This window comes from Ictalurus furcatus, chromosome 11 (genome assembly GCF_023375685.1).
Source record: "Ictalurus furcatus strain D&B chromosome 11, Billie_1.0, whole genome shotgun sequence".
Lineage (NCBI taxonomy): Eukaryota > Metazoa > Chordata > Actinopteri > Siluriformes > Ictaluridae > Ictalurus > Ictalurus furcatus.
Window position 1 is genome coordinate 1,897,501 of NC_071265.1, and position 15,547 is coordinate 1,913,047.

The 15,547-nt window shown below is 43.5% G+C and overlaps 1 protein-coding gene across 4 annotated transcripts in view; it reads right to left on the minus strand.

The window, feature by feature from the left end:
• Positions 1 to 6,902: 6,902 nt before the first annotated feature.
• Positions 6,903 to 15,547, minus strand: part of herc2 (HECT and RLD domain containing E3 ubiquitin protein ligase 2) — a 62,188-nt gene continuing 53,543 nt past the window's right edge. For all 4 annotated transcript variants that reach the window (XM_053635883.1, XM_053635882.1, XM_053635881.1 and 1 more), the window contains 8 exons: positions 15,069 to 15,152; positions 13,981 to 14,122; positions 13,152 to 13,346; positions 12,934 to 13,046; positions 9,966 to 10,156; positions 9,590 to 9,695; positions 8,590 to 8,802; positions 6,903 to 8,090 (listed from right to left, as the gene is read on the minus strand). In XM_053635883.1, coding sequence (XP_053491858.1) covers positions 7,818 to 8,090; positions 8,590 to 8,802; positions 9,590 to 9,695; positions 9,966 to 10,156; positions 12,934 to 13,046; positions 13,152 to 13,346; positions 13,981 to 14,122; positions 15,069 to 15,152 — 1,317 coding nt within the window. In that variant the 3' untranslated portion in view covers positions 6,903 to 7,817. The remainder of the gene's footprint in view (positions 8,091 to 8,589; positions 8,803 to 9,589; positions 9,696 to 9,965; positions 10,157 to 12,933; positions 13,047 to 13,151; positions 13,347 to 13,980; positions 14,123 to 15,068; positions 15,153 to 15,547) is intronic.

Genomic DNA, 15,547 nt, shown 5'->3' on the forward strand with positions numbered 1-15,547 from the left:
GAGAGACGGCCGTGTTTCTGCAGTGGAGTGCAAAAGTTTGTGCGCCGTCTCCATCTACTTTCACAGACGTTCCTTCAAGTAACAAAAATATCCATGTAGGGATAGTGAGTTCAAGGTCAAACGCTCTAATCCAAGCAAGCGCAAATCCGAAAATCACTGTAGCGGGGATCAGAGGCGGAGCTACAGGACAGGCGAGGCAGGTAATTGCTCGGGGCCGTGAGTTTTGAGACGGTCCCCTGAAGTCTGTCCATGAAAATGTCGAATCTCAAAGGGCAGAACTCCGAAAGGGCATTTACAACGCTATACCAGGAAGACACTTAAAGTGAGCTTAATCTCGCTAACCTGTGGGACTTTCTTTCACAGGTGTATTTTGAATCGCCACGCCTTTTCTACATGAATAGAACTTACCCGTTTTGAAGCCAGAAAAGAACGAGAACGCAAGCCGGATAGGAAAAGAAGGAAGATGAACTGTGGTAAGCGGTGGAGATGATCAAAGAACTGAGGTCAGATGAACAAGTTTAATTCATTAGCACAATCAGGACACAACGCGAGGGTCAAAATCAGAAAACACAGAAGGAGATAATGAAGCATTGGGAGAAAAACGGCTTGAGCTCAATGCCAGAAAGACTTTGTGTCGCAAAAAAAAACCTAATCGAGGCTTAAACACAGAACAGGCGTGCACAATCAGGTAACAAGACGATGGCGGGAGAGGCCTGAAGAGAACACAATAAGAAGAGGGAAAGAACGTGCAGGACTGTGGTAAGCGCTGGCGATTATCTAATAATAAAACAGTTAAGAATGACCGTACAGTCCCTACAGGGTTTAGCAATTTTGCGATCGTAGAAATGAATCAAGCAAACGCCGCAATATTCAGAGGCGCTCGCAATTTTTCAAAAGTAAAGCAGGTTTTCCGCAGATCTGGGCCGAGACGCTTCGTGTGACGTCGTCACAGTGAACATCCAGACTCTGGTGTCGAACATGAGTACAGCTAAACGGACTGACTGCAGGGCTAAGCCATAAAATAACGCAGCGCTAGCTCTGCATCACTTCACCCAACAAGCAGCTCAGCTAGCGAGGAGATCCCGCTCAGCTCGGAGTGCGTAATGTTCATAATTTAGTTCACTTCCTTAGTAGAAATTGTCTTGATGGCGTAATTCTTTTGAAATATATATACGGTTCTTTCGGTAAACCGTTAGCAGATAGTTATATAAAAGGCGTCTGGGTAACACAATGGAATTCAACAGGAAAATATTCCCAAGGTTTTCTTGCATTTTCCAGTCTGTGGCCCTCAAAACCAAAAAAACACGGAACCAGACAATAAAGGCTTGGACTTAACACAAGAAAGAGACAGAAACTAATCAAGGACTGAACACAGAACAGGTGTACACAACAAGATCACAAATCAGTGACCTTGACAAGTCGAGCGTGTATCGCGCCACACCGAGACTCTAAGGTGTGTTCGACGATGATACGAGGTGTGTTCGGCGATGATATGAGGTGTGTTCGGTGAAGATATGAGGTGTGTTCGGCGATGATATGAGGTGTGTTCGACGATGATATGAGGTGTGTTCGGTGAAGATATGAGGTGTGTTCGGTGAAGATACGAGGTGTGTTCGGCGATGATATGAGGTGTGTTCGGTGAAGATATGAGGTGTGTTCGGCGATGATACGAGGTGTGCTCGGCGATGATACGAGGTGTGTTCGGTGAAGATACGAGGTGTGTTCGGCGATGATACGAGGTGTGCTCGGCGATGATACGAGGTGTGTTCGGTGAAGATATGAGGTGTGTTCGGCGATGATATGAGGTGTGTTCGACGATGATATGAGGTGTGTTCGGTGAAGATACGAGGTGTGTTCGGCGATGATATGAGGTGTGTTCGGCGATGATATGAGGTGTGTTCGGCGATGATACGAGGTGTGCTCGGCGATGATACGAGGTGTGTTCGGTGAAGATACGAGGTGTGTTCGGCGATGATACGAGGTGTGCTCGGCGATGATACGAGGTGTGTTCGGTGAAGATATGAGGTGTGTTCGGCGATGATATGAGGTGTGTTCGACGATGATATGAGGTGTGTTCGGTGAAGATATGAGGTGTGTTCGGTGAAGATACGAGGTGTGTTCGGCGATGATATGAGGTGTGTTCGGTGAAGATATGAGGTGTGTTCGGCGATGATACGAGGTGTGCTCGGCGATGATATGAGGTGTGTTCGGTGAAGATACGAGGTGTGTTCGGCGATGATACGAGGTGTGCTCGGCGATGATACGAGGTGTGTTCGGTGAAGATATGAGGTGTGTTCGGCGATGATATGAGGTGTGTTCGACGATGATATGAGGTGTGTTCGGTGAAGATATGAGGTGTGTTCGGTGAAGATACGAGGTGTGTTCGGCGATGATACGAGGTGTGTTCGGTGAAGATATGAGGTGTGTTCGGCGATGATATGAGGTGTGTTCGACGATGATATGAGGTGTGTTCGGCGGTGATACGAGGTGTGTTCGGCGAAGATATGAGGTGTGTTCGGCGAAGATACGAGGTGTGTTCGGCGATGATATGAGGTGTGTTCGGCGAAGATATGAGGTGTGTTCGGCGAAGATACGAGGTGTGTTCGGCGATGATACGAGGTGTGTTCGGCGATGATACGAGGTGTGTTCGGCGAAGATACGAGGTGTGTTCGGCGATGATACGAGGTGTGTTCGGCGATGATACGAGGTGTGTTCGGCGATGATACGAGGTGTGTTCGGCGATGATACGAGGTGTGTTCGGCGATGATACGAGGTGTGTTCGGCGATGATACGAGGTGTGTTCGGCGATGATACGAGGTGTGTTCGGCGATGATACGAGGTGTGTTCGGCGAAGATACGAGGTGTGTTCGGCGATGATACGAGGTGTGTTCGGCGATGATACGAGGTGTGTTCGGCGAAGATACGAGGTGTGCTCGGCGATGATACGAGGTGTGTTCGGCGATGATACGAGGTGTGTTCGGCGATGATACGAGGTGTGTTCGGCGAAGATACGAGGTGTGTTCGGCGAAGATACGAGGTGTGTTCGGCGATGATACGAGGTGTGTTCGGCGGTGATACGAGGTGTGTTCGGCGATGATACGAGGTGTGTTCGGCGAAGATATAAGGTGTGTTCAGTGATGATATAAAGGAATGAACCACTTGTGCGTTACAGTAAAATCCTCGGTGATGATGTAACTGAGTTCCTGTTATCCCCCGAAACATTTCACTCCATTTCTACCACAGAAATTTACCAAGGCTTAACATTTATTTATTCATTTAAAAGAAAACGACACATCATACTTTTTTTTATCCATTTATAGTTACATTTAATGTTGCGGAAGGTTCACGAAACAAGTCAGTTCCTGTTCTCACTTCCGTTATAGCAGCTATAGACTACAGCAGCGTCGTTCCCTCACCAGCCCTCTCTCTGTTCTCTCTTTCTTTGAAGTTCATTTCAGTTAGCAGAACATCTGGTTTTCCCCTTCTTTATTCTGTCGCTTCTTCATTCCCCTCATTTTTTATTCTTACATGATTGATGATTTCTCGTCCTCTCAGTTGGACTCTGTTTATTTTCGGCTTTTGTACCGTCTCTTACTTTCTTTTGTTCTTACCCTCTCTCTCTCTCTCTCTCTAATCCTCCATTTCCCTTTATTTTGTTCATTCTTGTCCTTTATTTCTTTTCCTTTTTTGCTCCATCATGGAGATCTTCAAAGGTTCCTCCAATGTTCCACTGCTCCTCAAGTCCAGGTAGATCAGTTTCTACACAAAAGAATTAATTGAACTTCATATCAAGTCCTTTTTGACCCCATCCGTCAGGGTTCTATTTTAACCCTATTTAAAAACGCCGAATAACCCTTAACCATCCAAAGAACCCCTTTATTACCCCCTAAAATCACAGGTCTCTTTTGCAGGTGCAATATTCGAAAGAGTTTGCGAGTACGGTTCTTCATTGAAGTTTTGCTGCAAGTGGAACACTTCAAACTTAAAAGGGGTTCTCCTTGGAACCTTTTCACAAAAAGTTCCTACAGAGGGATGAACTGAAGAACACTTGAAAGCTTGATGTCCAAGAAACTTGTCGAAAATAAATAAATAAATAAACAAACAAACAAATGAACAAATAAAAGAAAATGGAACATCTCTATTATTGCTCACATTTATCCTGATTAATAACGATGAGGCTCATTAATATGCTTGAATATGCTAATTAGAACCGCCCACATCCCATCCCGCTGCCATCCCAAAACACCAGCTAACATCAAGCTAACTGCTAGCAAACTAACGAGTAAATAAGGAAGTAAAACCAAATCAAGATATTTAACCTCATTAATAATGCAAAGATCTATAAATATGCACGAATATGCAAATTAGAAACGTCCTCACGCCATCTCAAAAGACATGCTAACCGTCTAGCACGTTAGCCTAAGGCGAAAGATATATTTAGCATCAGTCAGACCTGTTAAAACAGTGTTACCATGGCAACCACGACTCCGTTAATTACGAACATTAAGAATCCGAGTGCGTTTGTCGTTGTTGTCTTTTGTTTTGTTTTGTTTTTTTTTTACACCGACTGTGCGGCTGAAAACCGGTCTCGTTATCCTCGAGTAATTTGCATATTGGACCGCGATTGGTTCGGGTTGAAATATTTTGTGACGTCACAAACCAAGCTCACATGTAGCTCCACCCCCCGACTCAGGTTTATACAGAAGTGCATGAGAAAGTCGTTTTTCATTTTAAGCAGCATGCAAAATAAATGAGTTAATAAACATTTATATATTTATATTTAAATCAGGAGACGTTTAAAATGCATTCGCTGCAGTTAATAATGTGCTAAGTATTTGATTAAGTAAAAATAAACACTCTATGGTCCTGTGAAATCGTTTAAGGTCAAGTCTAATTCCATGTTTTTTTTAATTAAAACCTGATCGAATAACTCTGATGAACACAATCTCTCAAATATTTTCACAGTCTTCGGTGCTCCAGGAAGTGCAGTCATTAATCCGACCTTCAGCACCGAGGTAATGAGGAGGAATTTCGTTAATCCTACAGTAGAACATCAACGTCAGGAAGGAAATGCGAGTAATATGAGAAAGACCAGTGTGTAAAATATTTGAATACGCGGTCTTATCAAACATCTCCAGTTTGAAGTGTGTGTTGGATCAGGGTTCTCCAGGACCAGAGTGAGGAGGAACCATGATCCTACCTCCAGCTTCTTTATTTATTGTGTACGTAAGCTCGCAAAATGTCATTCATAGCTATCAAAACAAACCCCATCACGAATCCTGTGGCTTTAACATACTGCTCGGGTCAAATGACCCATGAGGTCATCGCTGTACTCAGCAACGGCCTTTATGCTGAACACAAGATGGAGGAAATGTTAAGCTCCGCCCCTCAAAAACGATACAGAGTTTTAGAAAACGGCCGATGGTTATCGGATAGTTAGGGAGTAATTACAATGTTATTACAGCCCCAATTCCTAAAAAGTTGGGACGCTGTGTAAAACGTCAATACAAACAGAACGCAAAGATTTGCGAATTTCATAAAGCCGTATGTTGTTTACAATAGAACGTAGAAAAGATATCAAATGTTTAAACTGAGGAAACGTACCGTTTTCAGTAAAAAATAAGGTGATCTTGAATTTGATGGCCACAACACGTCTCAAAAAGGTTGGGACAAAAGGCTGGAAAAGTAAGTGTTAGTAAAAAGAATCAGCTGGAGGTTGATTGGGAACGGGTCTGTGAGATGATTGGGTATAAAAAGAGGATCTTAGAGAGGCGGAGTCTTTCAGAAGTAAAGATGGGATGGAATCTGGATGGAAGCAGATGTTGCTCTAAAACCTGTATAAACCTTTCAGCATTGATGGCGCCAAAAGACGCAGGCTTTTGACCGGAGCGCTGATAAAAAGCCGGATGGTCCCTCTCCTCTTTAGTCCTCTTTAGTTTAGAGGATGAGGCGTCCATGGTTTCCAAAAAGATGATCAGATTTGGATTCGTCTGACCGCAGAACAGTTTTCCACGTCGCCTCGGTCCATTTTAAATGAGCTTTGTCCCGGAGAAGACGGCGGCGTTTCTGGATCATGTTCACACATATGGCTTCTTCTTTGCGTGATGGAGCTTTAACCAGCGTCTGTGGATGGCACGGCGAACTGTGTTCACAGACACTGAGTTCTGGAGGTGTTTCTGAGCCCATGCAGTGATTTCCATTCCAGAATCAGGCCTGTTTTTAATGCAGCGCCGCCTGAGGACCCGAAGATCACGGGCATGCGATATTGATTTTCACCCTCGTCCCTTACACACAGATAACTCCAGATTCTCTGAGTCTTTTGATGATATGATGTCCTGTAGACGATGAGATATTTATAGTCTTCACAATTTTACGTTGAGGAACATTGTTCTGAAATTGTTCCATAAATCGTAGACGCAGTTTTTCACAGATTGGTGAACTTCTGTCCATCTTTACTTCTGAAAGACTCCGCCTCTCTAAGATCCTCTTTTTATACCCAATCATCTCACTGACCCGTTCCCAATCAACCTCCAGCTGTTCCTTTTTACTAACACTTACTTTTCCAGCCTTTTTTGAGACGTGTTGCGGTCATCGAATTCAAAATGACCTTATTATTTCCTAAAAACGGTCCATTTCCTCAGTTTAAACATTTGACATGTTTTCTGTGTTCTATTGTGAATAACGTACGGGTTTATGAGATTTGCGAATCACTGCGTTCTGTCTCCATTGACGTTTCACACGGCGTCCCAACTTTTTCGGAACTGGGGCCGTAAATATTTAAGGAATAAAAAGGTACAAGTCCCAGTGAATGAGCCATTACTATAGAAACCATAGCGTATTAGAACGCAAGGTAAACCTGTGATACACGTAGCTGCTCCGCTGTTAAAGGAGATGAACACCAATCCGTAACATTTCAGTTTAATGTTTGTTTTAAACAGGAATTTATTAACATTATTACATCGGAATGAGACGTATTATGAACACATGGCACAATAACGTTATTTACAGTTCGTCAGGAAGCCAAACACACACGGACACAGAGGATGAGGAGGAGGAGGAGGAGGGCGGAGCAGGGGTCTGGGTAGTGAATACGGCGACCGACGCCCTGAAAACAACCCCTGAATGAGCTCCAGATAACACCGACCAATCAGAGCGAGGACAGCTCACGCTCGTGTTCAACGTTATTCGGGGGAAAAGTAAAAAAAAAACAAAAACAAAAAAAAGAACAGAAAAGAAAAGCACTGCACATTTTTATTCCCCCGAGGGAAATGAAAAGAAAAGGACGAAGAAGTTGCTTGTTCGATCGTTTAAACGATACAGCGAGTCCATCAGGGGTCGTCAGCACAGTGCTAGGCTACACGGTCCGAAAAATACAAACACAACGTCTACAATCGACCAAACGATGTCCAGTTTCTCCCCCTCTCTGGCTCCGGCTTCTTTTTTTTTTTTTTTTTAAATAAACTAATAAAAAAAATTCCAAGTTTTATTTTATCTTCACCAGCTTATAGTGCTTTTAAAGCTAATTGCACATAAAGATTTTAGTTGTGGTAGTACAGATACGTGTGTGTGTGTGTGTGTGTGTGTGTGTGTGTGTATGGGAGTTTTAAACACATCTTTAGATTGAGTGTCTTTTCTTTTTTCTTGGCAGCATGTTTGACGACTCTCGACATCAGAGAGTGTACGTGTGAGAGTGTGTACGTGTGAGAGTGTACGTGTGAGAGTGTACGTGTGAGAGTGTGCGTGTGAGTGTACGTGTGAGTGTACGTGTGAGTGTACGTGAGAGTGTGCGCGTGTGAGAGTGTGTGAGAAAGAGCATGTCAGTGTGCAGTCAGGTAGTCCTGTGTGGAGTCGGAGGCGAAGGAGTCGGCGTCGTCGTTGTCCGAGTCGTCGGTGGAGTCGTCGGCGGCGGGCTCTCCGCTCAGAGCGATGCGAGCGTAGTCGTCCGTGTCGATGGATTTGCAGAAGTGTATGGCGTACTTCAGTTTCTCCTCCAGCACCAGTTTGCAGGAGTAACGAGGCAGCTTGAGCAGGAAGAAGCACGTGTATGACTCCGGCAGGAAGTGGTCTGGAGGGTTGTACTTATCCAACACCTGCGAATTCAGGCAGAGGAGGAAAAAAAAAAGTTGATTTAATAATAAATATAATAATAATAATAATAATAAATAACTGCAAGGTGGAAGTTGATTATTTTCCTGTCACAGCACGTCTCCAAGTGTTTTATTCCGCCTATACCACAGCAATTCACCAACAATTACAGCTTGCCAAAGAACGACAATTTCTACTTATTATTCATTTATAGACACACTTACTGTTTTGATAGAACATAGTATAATTACTATTAAACATCAATAACATCAGTAATAATGAATATAGCCATCAGTGGCCCAAGCACCGCTTCGCACGTAAGCACAAAAGATCAGTGACTCATTAAGACGATGTACGGACTGAGTTTTTGCAAACACCAAAAAATTGTACAATATTTACAGAGTTAAATAAAATAAAATAAACAGAAAAGGAAGAAATACTGCCTCTAGTGGGCAATTTTCGTAATGATTTAATACGTCTTATCGAGGTTTATGAAACACTCACCTGCACCACGAAGTCTCGTCCGCGGAAATCTGCGATGGTCCGGGGCAGACGTGTCCGTCCCCACACGAACCTGAGGAAGAGCGAGCGCTCCGTGTTGGAGAAGGACTCCATCACCTCCCAGAACCACTGGATGAGGGGCGCGGTTGGCTCCACCCCTTTATACGTAGCTACTGACTTCAGCAGGTGTAGCGGGATGTCAGGACTGCCACATACCTGAAAGACACGGCTCGGTGAGGTGTGCACATCGCTGTCGCTCGCATCATCTACAGCGACGGGAGGCGGAGCTACTGTGAGCGATATGAAGTGGGAGGGGTTTAGATTCACACGAACACATCTGTGTTTTTTGGTTTGGCGACTAAGACATGAGCAGCGATTGTATGCACTCAACGTACGCAATTCATACGCAATTTCCAATCAAGACTTTTTATTTTGTTTAAACATCCGATTTGTAGTCAAAAGTTCTATAACTAGCTACGCTGTTTATGTGGCCATATTGCACTAGCCTGGCATGACTGGTGTAACCATGGTAACCATGCATAACCTAAGGATAGGACTGCCCATATATGACCAGCAAAGAGCAAGTTACTGCTTAGTCCAGGGGGTGGAGCTGGATCTGAACTAACTCCTCCTATAAGCCTTACCCCTAACGGTCTGAAACACACAGATGACTCCGCCCAGGTAGGAGGAGCCGGATCCATTTTGACTCCACCACTACGGAGATTCTAGAGCGAGCCGAGCTTTGTGAGATTTTCAGTTAAATATAGGGTGTTATTGTCCCTCATATCTCGTAGAATACACAACAATATTTCCTCCAAAAGCGGGTTGTTGTCATGGCGACAAAATGACATGAAGGCAATGGGACAAACCCGGAGTTACTTCAGCACCGGAATCAAAATGATTTCAAGGTTCAACACGACATGGAAATCCACTGAGAGAGAGAGAGAGAGAGAGAGAGAGAGAGAGAGAGAGAGAGAGAGAGAGAGAGTGTGAGAGCTCTCACCATGGTCTCCAGCTCGTATCCGGTGAAGAGAGAGAGGAGAGGAACGGGCACCACCCGGGCCATACCTTCTCTCACTGCAGCCACCTGCTCATCAAACTCATGCAGCCTGAAAAACACATCACAAAAGCGTAAACTCACCCGTCCTGAAAAGGTTGGAAAGCCTAGCGTACAAGAAAGCACAAAGGAACGTTTGTAATAAATAAATAAATAAATAAAATGAATTCAGTACAACAGGGATTTAGGAATTAGGGTTAAACCCGGTTTTTTATAAACCTCAGAAATGTAAACGTAAGAAACGGACTGCTGCTCTGACCGGGTTCTGTTCCCTCGGGACCTCTCAGCAGTACAATAACTCCAGACCGAGGTGCGTCCTCACCTGTAGTTGATGGCGAGGCGGACGTACTCGGTTCGGTTCTCCAGGTTGATGTGCGAGTGTTTGGAGCTGAGCTGGACCTCCTGACCGCAGGCATTGGGCACGGTGAAGGGCAGAGGAATCGCTTCAAACTCCTCCGCTGAAGCCTCCGTATCTCTGATAAACATCAGGCCAGGGATAAAGTCCTTATCCACCTGGATAACACACACACACACACACACACACACACACACACACACACACACACACACACGCTTCAATACGGCAGGCTATAAAAGCATGGCTCCAAAACTGGGTCAAATGCTGACACAGAGGATCATTTCATTTTCAGCTCATGTCCATGCAAAACATTTTATTTACTGGATAATGTCATATAATAATAACAATAAGTTAATGTACTGTATCCTGTGCATGAAACCACACAGTCACAAAGGAACTTCTTGATTTATTTAAACTGTGCGAGACATTTGGACTGTTTATTGATTTACTTTGTAAAACCATCATGGCTAGTTACAAAGGAGCTAAATAAACTGATTCAATAGATAAATACACAGATATGCAGATACACAGACAGACAGACAGATCAATAGGTGTATAGACAGGCAGACAGGAGTAGATAGATCAAGCAATAGGTAAGAAGGACAGACAAAAAGGTAGACAGACAGGTAGATAGAGAGACAGACAGACCAGTACAGATCTATAGGTAGATAGACAGACAGACAAGTAGATAGACAGACAGATAGGTAGGTAGACAGACAGACGAGTAGACAAATCAATAGGTAGGTAGACAGACAAGTAGATAGATCAATCAATACTATAGGTAAGAAGACAGACAGATAGGTAGATAGACAAATCAATAGATAGAAAGACAGACAGGAGTAGATAGATCAAGCAATAGGTAAGAGAGACAAAAATGTAGACAGACAGGTAGATAGAGAGACAGACAGACAAGTAGATAGATCAATAGATAGATAGATAGACAGACAGACAGGCAGGTAGGTAGACAGACAGACGGGTAGATAGATCAATAGGTAGATAGACAGACAGATAAGTAGGGAGACAGACAGACGGGTAGATAGACGAGTAGATAGATCAATAGGTAGATAGACAGACAGATAGGTAGATAGACAAATCAATAGACAGACAGACAGACAGACGAGCAGATAGATCAATAGGTAGATAGACAGACAGATAGGTAGACAGACAAATCAATAGACAGACAGACAGACAGACTAGTAGATAGATCAAGCAATAGGCAAGATGACAGAGAGAGGTACATAGACAGACAGGTAGACAGACAGATCAATAGATAAGTAGACAGACATATCAAGCAATAGGTAAGAAGACAGACAGACGAGTAGATAAATAGAGCAATCAATACTGTAGGTAAGAAGACAGACACATAGGTAAATAGACAGACAGACAGGAGTAGATAGACAGATCAATAGATAAGCAGATAGACAGACAGACGAGTAGACAGAGACAGACATTCATTTAAGTGGAATAAAAGAGAAACAGATTTAAATCGTGAGTAATCGTTGAGATGGAGTTTTCTGTAAGGAGACGTTTATGGAAAATTTATGGAAGGAGTCTCCAGTGTCAGAGCTTTGTAACGGTCAGAGGGAACGCTGTAACTTTGCTTTGAGTTTTCCGACATCTTCAGGACAGAGGAGTTCACACTTTTTGCGTTTTCATGCAAAAAAAAAAAAAGAAGGTCAAGCTGTGTATTTTCCTTATTAACTCGAAGAGAGAGAGTAAGAATAAAGCGCAGCGAGACGCCGGTGAGGGAACGAGTGTTTACAGCTGCTGTAACGGAGCAGAACAGAAACTAACTTGCTTCATGGATGCTAAACAGAACTATAAATGGACAAAGTTCTTTAATAAATAAAAACTGCAATCATTGAGAATTTGCTGAGGTATAGGAGGAATAAAACACTCTGGGATCAACCATAGCGGATTATTTCCCAGCATCGGCACACGTCCGAGTGTTTCGTTCCTTTACACTTCTGATATTAAACCAGCGTTTTTAAATGTCCGATAACCCCATTAAAAAAAAAAAAACTACACTACATTATAAATCAGGTTCAAATTCCCATTCAGACCTGTGTGTGTGTGTGTGTGTGTGTGTGTGTGTGTGTGTAGTCTTGTGCTGAAGACACTTTCTCGTTAAACCTTCTGATAGCTTGAGGCACGAGGCCGTGAACAAAAGCAGCTCTGTGAGTTAAAGGCCATGGTGCACTCAGGAAACACTTCCGTCTACACGTTTCAGCATCTCATGATTATAACGTGGACGCAGGAGTGCTCACACACTCCCACACACACACACACACACACACTATGATCCACCTTCCTTCGTAAAAAATCAGGGTCGGAGTGATAAAGTATCCTGATACACACTTCAGAGGCAGAGACAAACCTATGGTCATAAACGTGTCATAAACACATCATAAACGTGTCATAAACGTGTCATAAACACATCATAAACGTGTCATAAACGTGTCATATCCCATACATGTATATTTAGACACGGGTATGTTTGAATAAATTGTACAGGGGGGAAAAAAAAAGCACTATAACTCACAATATGTTAAAAAGCACTTATAACGCGTTATAACATCCGGCCCAAGTCTGTATTAATACTCCGAAGGAGTCCTAGTCACATTCATAGCACTTTATAAAGCGTGAACAAGTGGCATGACTTCACAATACCAGCATACATAGCACATGATAAATATCTGTTCAGAGGAGCACTGAAAACTTTCGTGTTGTAATGCATTATAACACTACGTCAGGCATTATAACCCCACTGCTGTTCATATACTAGTACAATGCATAGCACGTTATAATGTAAGGAAGAGTATACTGTATGATTAATAAGGCCAGGTTACATAAAGTATGTTTTAAATATATGTTATAACACCTGGAAGAAGTCAGTGTCGATGTTCATAAGTAGTTCGTAAAGGAGTCGTACCTCACTGAGATCAGCGATGGTGAGGTTCATGCCGGCGAGCTGCTTCCAGACGGGTTCGGCGAGGTACAGACTGAGAGGACTTCCTGTACGGATCGCTATGCCCAGGAGTACTCCTACACACACACACACACACACACACACACACACACACACTCAGACGAACCATTCAAAAGCTACAGAAACCAGACCTGTAGCAGCGTGTGTGTGTGTGTGTGTACCTAAGAAGCGGAACATGCTCATGTGGAGTGGACTTTTAGCAGTGGGGTTGAGCAGGAAGCAGTCTCTGTTAGCGCCCGACTCGTCTCGGCCGTTCGGAGTCACGATGAGCAGAGGAGTGAGACCGTTCTGTAGCTCCTCACACATCTCCGCTATAGACTCACTGTAACCTCCTCCGCAGTCGTCTACAGACTCACCTACACACACACACACACACACACACACACACACACACACACACACACACACACACACACTGCTGAAATGCTGTACTGATCACCGATTCTCACTGCTACCGTCTCGGGATGTGTTTTTTGCTTTACTACGTGTTGGGGATTTCCCAGAAGAGCAGCAGATCCCATGCAGGAATGGGATTGGACGATCAGGAATGACGTCATCGCATCAGAAGTACATAAAAGGCAAAGCGACTGGGACGACGACGACGCGAATCCCGTTAACAGCCGACACATTTCGGATATTCCTGCTTTACGCTAGTTTCACACTTTGACGCTTCTTAGCTCCATGCTAGCTTTTGAACTCTGTGTACAACTGCTTTATGCTAGCTTGGTACTTTGTTGATTCTTAGCTCTGGGTCTGGCTCTTTATAGTTACCTAGAAACTATGAGCCATGTTTTTTTCCTCCTGTTTGTGTTTAGGTAGGAAGAAAGCAAACATACTGCGGTTTATTTTTATTTGGAACGGACCCCGGGCAGTACTCGTTTATTATTTTGGCGTTACTCTCCGATACATTTTACAGAAGAACAACGCCGGCATGTGGACGCTTCGATTCCGGTGACATCCCGTTACAAACTGGTTTCGGCGTGTATTTACCTACGAACTTGACCTTCCAGACGCGATGAGGCAGCAGCAGGCTGTCTGGGCTGAAGGAGATCATCTTAGCGCACATCTGTCCGAACACGGACTTGGTACCGTCGGGTCCGGCTAGACCTCCTTTACTGCGGGAACGCTTCACCTGAGAGAGAGAACGAGAGCGCGAGACGCTAACGCAGCTGAACATCACAGGTTTGTATTAATAGGTTACGGTTTCTATAGTAACAGCTCATTCACAGGGACTCGTACAGGAGACGCTCCACGTGTACCGATCAAACACGGGGTGCAGTCGCTGGAGTTATCACTACAGAATTTCTCTTTCTTTCTCTCTTTCATTCGTGACGTTCTTTCTCCACATCTCTCTTTTTCTTTCTTTCTATTTTTGGTTGTTTGTTTCTTTATTTCCTTCTTTGTGCGTTTTCCTAAGGCTTTGTTTTTCTTTGATGGTTTCTTTTTTTGGTCTTTCTTTCTCCACATCATTTGTTCAAATAAATTTCTCTTTTTCTTTCCTTCTCTCTTACTTTCAGTCTTTCCTTCCTTCCCCTTTCTCTTTCTTTCATTTCTTCCCTCTCTCTCTCACTTTCCTTTTCTCGTTCTCATTTTCTGGCCTTCTTTCGGTACTTTCGTCCTTCCTTCCTTCTTTCTTTTTCTTTCTTTCTTTCCTTCCTTTTTACTTTCAGTCCTTCCTTCTTTCCTTCCTTCCTTCTTTCTTTCCTTTTCTCTTTCTTTCTTTCTTTGAGTTGAGAGACTGCAATGCTACATGCTGTTATTCATTCTGATTTCCTAATCAATTTATTTATTCTTTTATATTTATTATAGTCTGCTAAAAAAACAAGTAGCCATCTATATTCTTTTTTTTTTTTTATTTTCTTCAAGTCAACATTGCCTTATGCTTGAGAAAACTCTTGCTGCTAAAATCCAAATCTGCCCCTACATCCAGGATTTCTGCCAAGCTGCTTTCTGACAATGTCTCCTGTTAAAGAGCTACACAAATAACAATGAAGTGAACTAAAGTTGAAGGCATGAATAAATAAATACACACGCACGCACGCACGTGTTTTCAGTTCTGTGCGTGTGAGAGCGCGTACCTGGATTCTGTTGAGCTCTACGACTGGTCCATGCTGTCGGTCTCTCACCATCGTAGCCTGCACAACTTTACGAAACGCAGCCTCCTGCGAACAGAGCAAGATCAACCGCGTACCGGTTACCGAGCAGAATAAAACCGAATAACATCGAACATTAATGCGGTTAACTATTTCAAATAATTCCAATTGCAGATATAGCTGCAAGCAGCGATTGGTGGGCCCAAGCACTGAGGGTGCAGTGACACATTCATGCGAACGTGGTTATGAGGCATCGCTGAACATGCATGTGAAGAATGAGCCACATCATAAGATGTACAGTGGAATAATGCTACGTCACGGCATCAAAAATTCCTCCGCAATTTAGCATCTCGGATATCCTGAACCAATCTGGTTAGAATCTGATGAACCCTGTAGGAGGAGTATTTAAAATTTTTGATACCCGACATAATATGCACAAAATGCACAATATACAAATGGCTGAC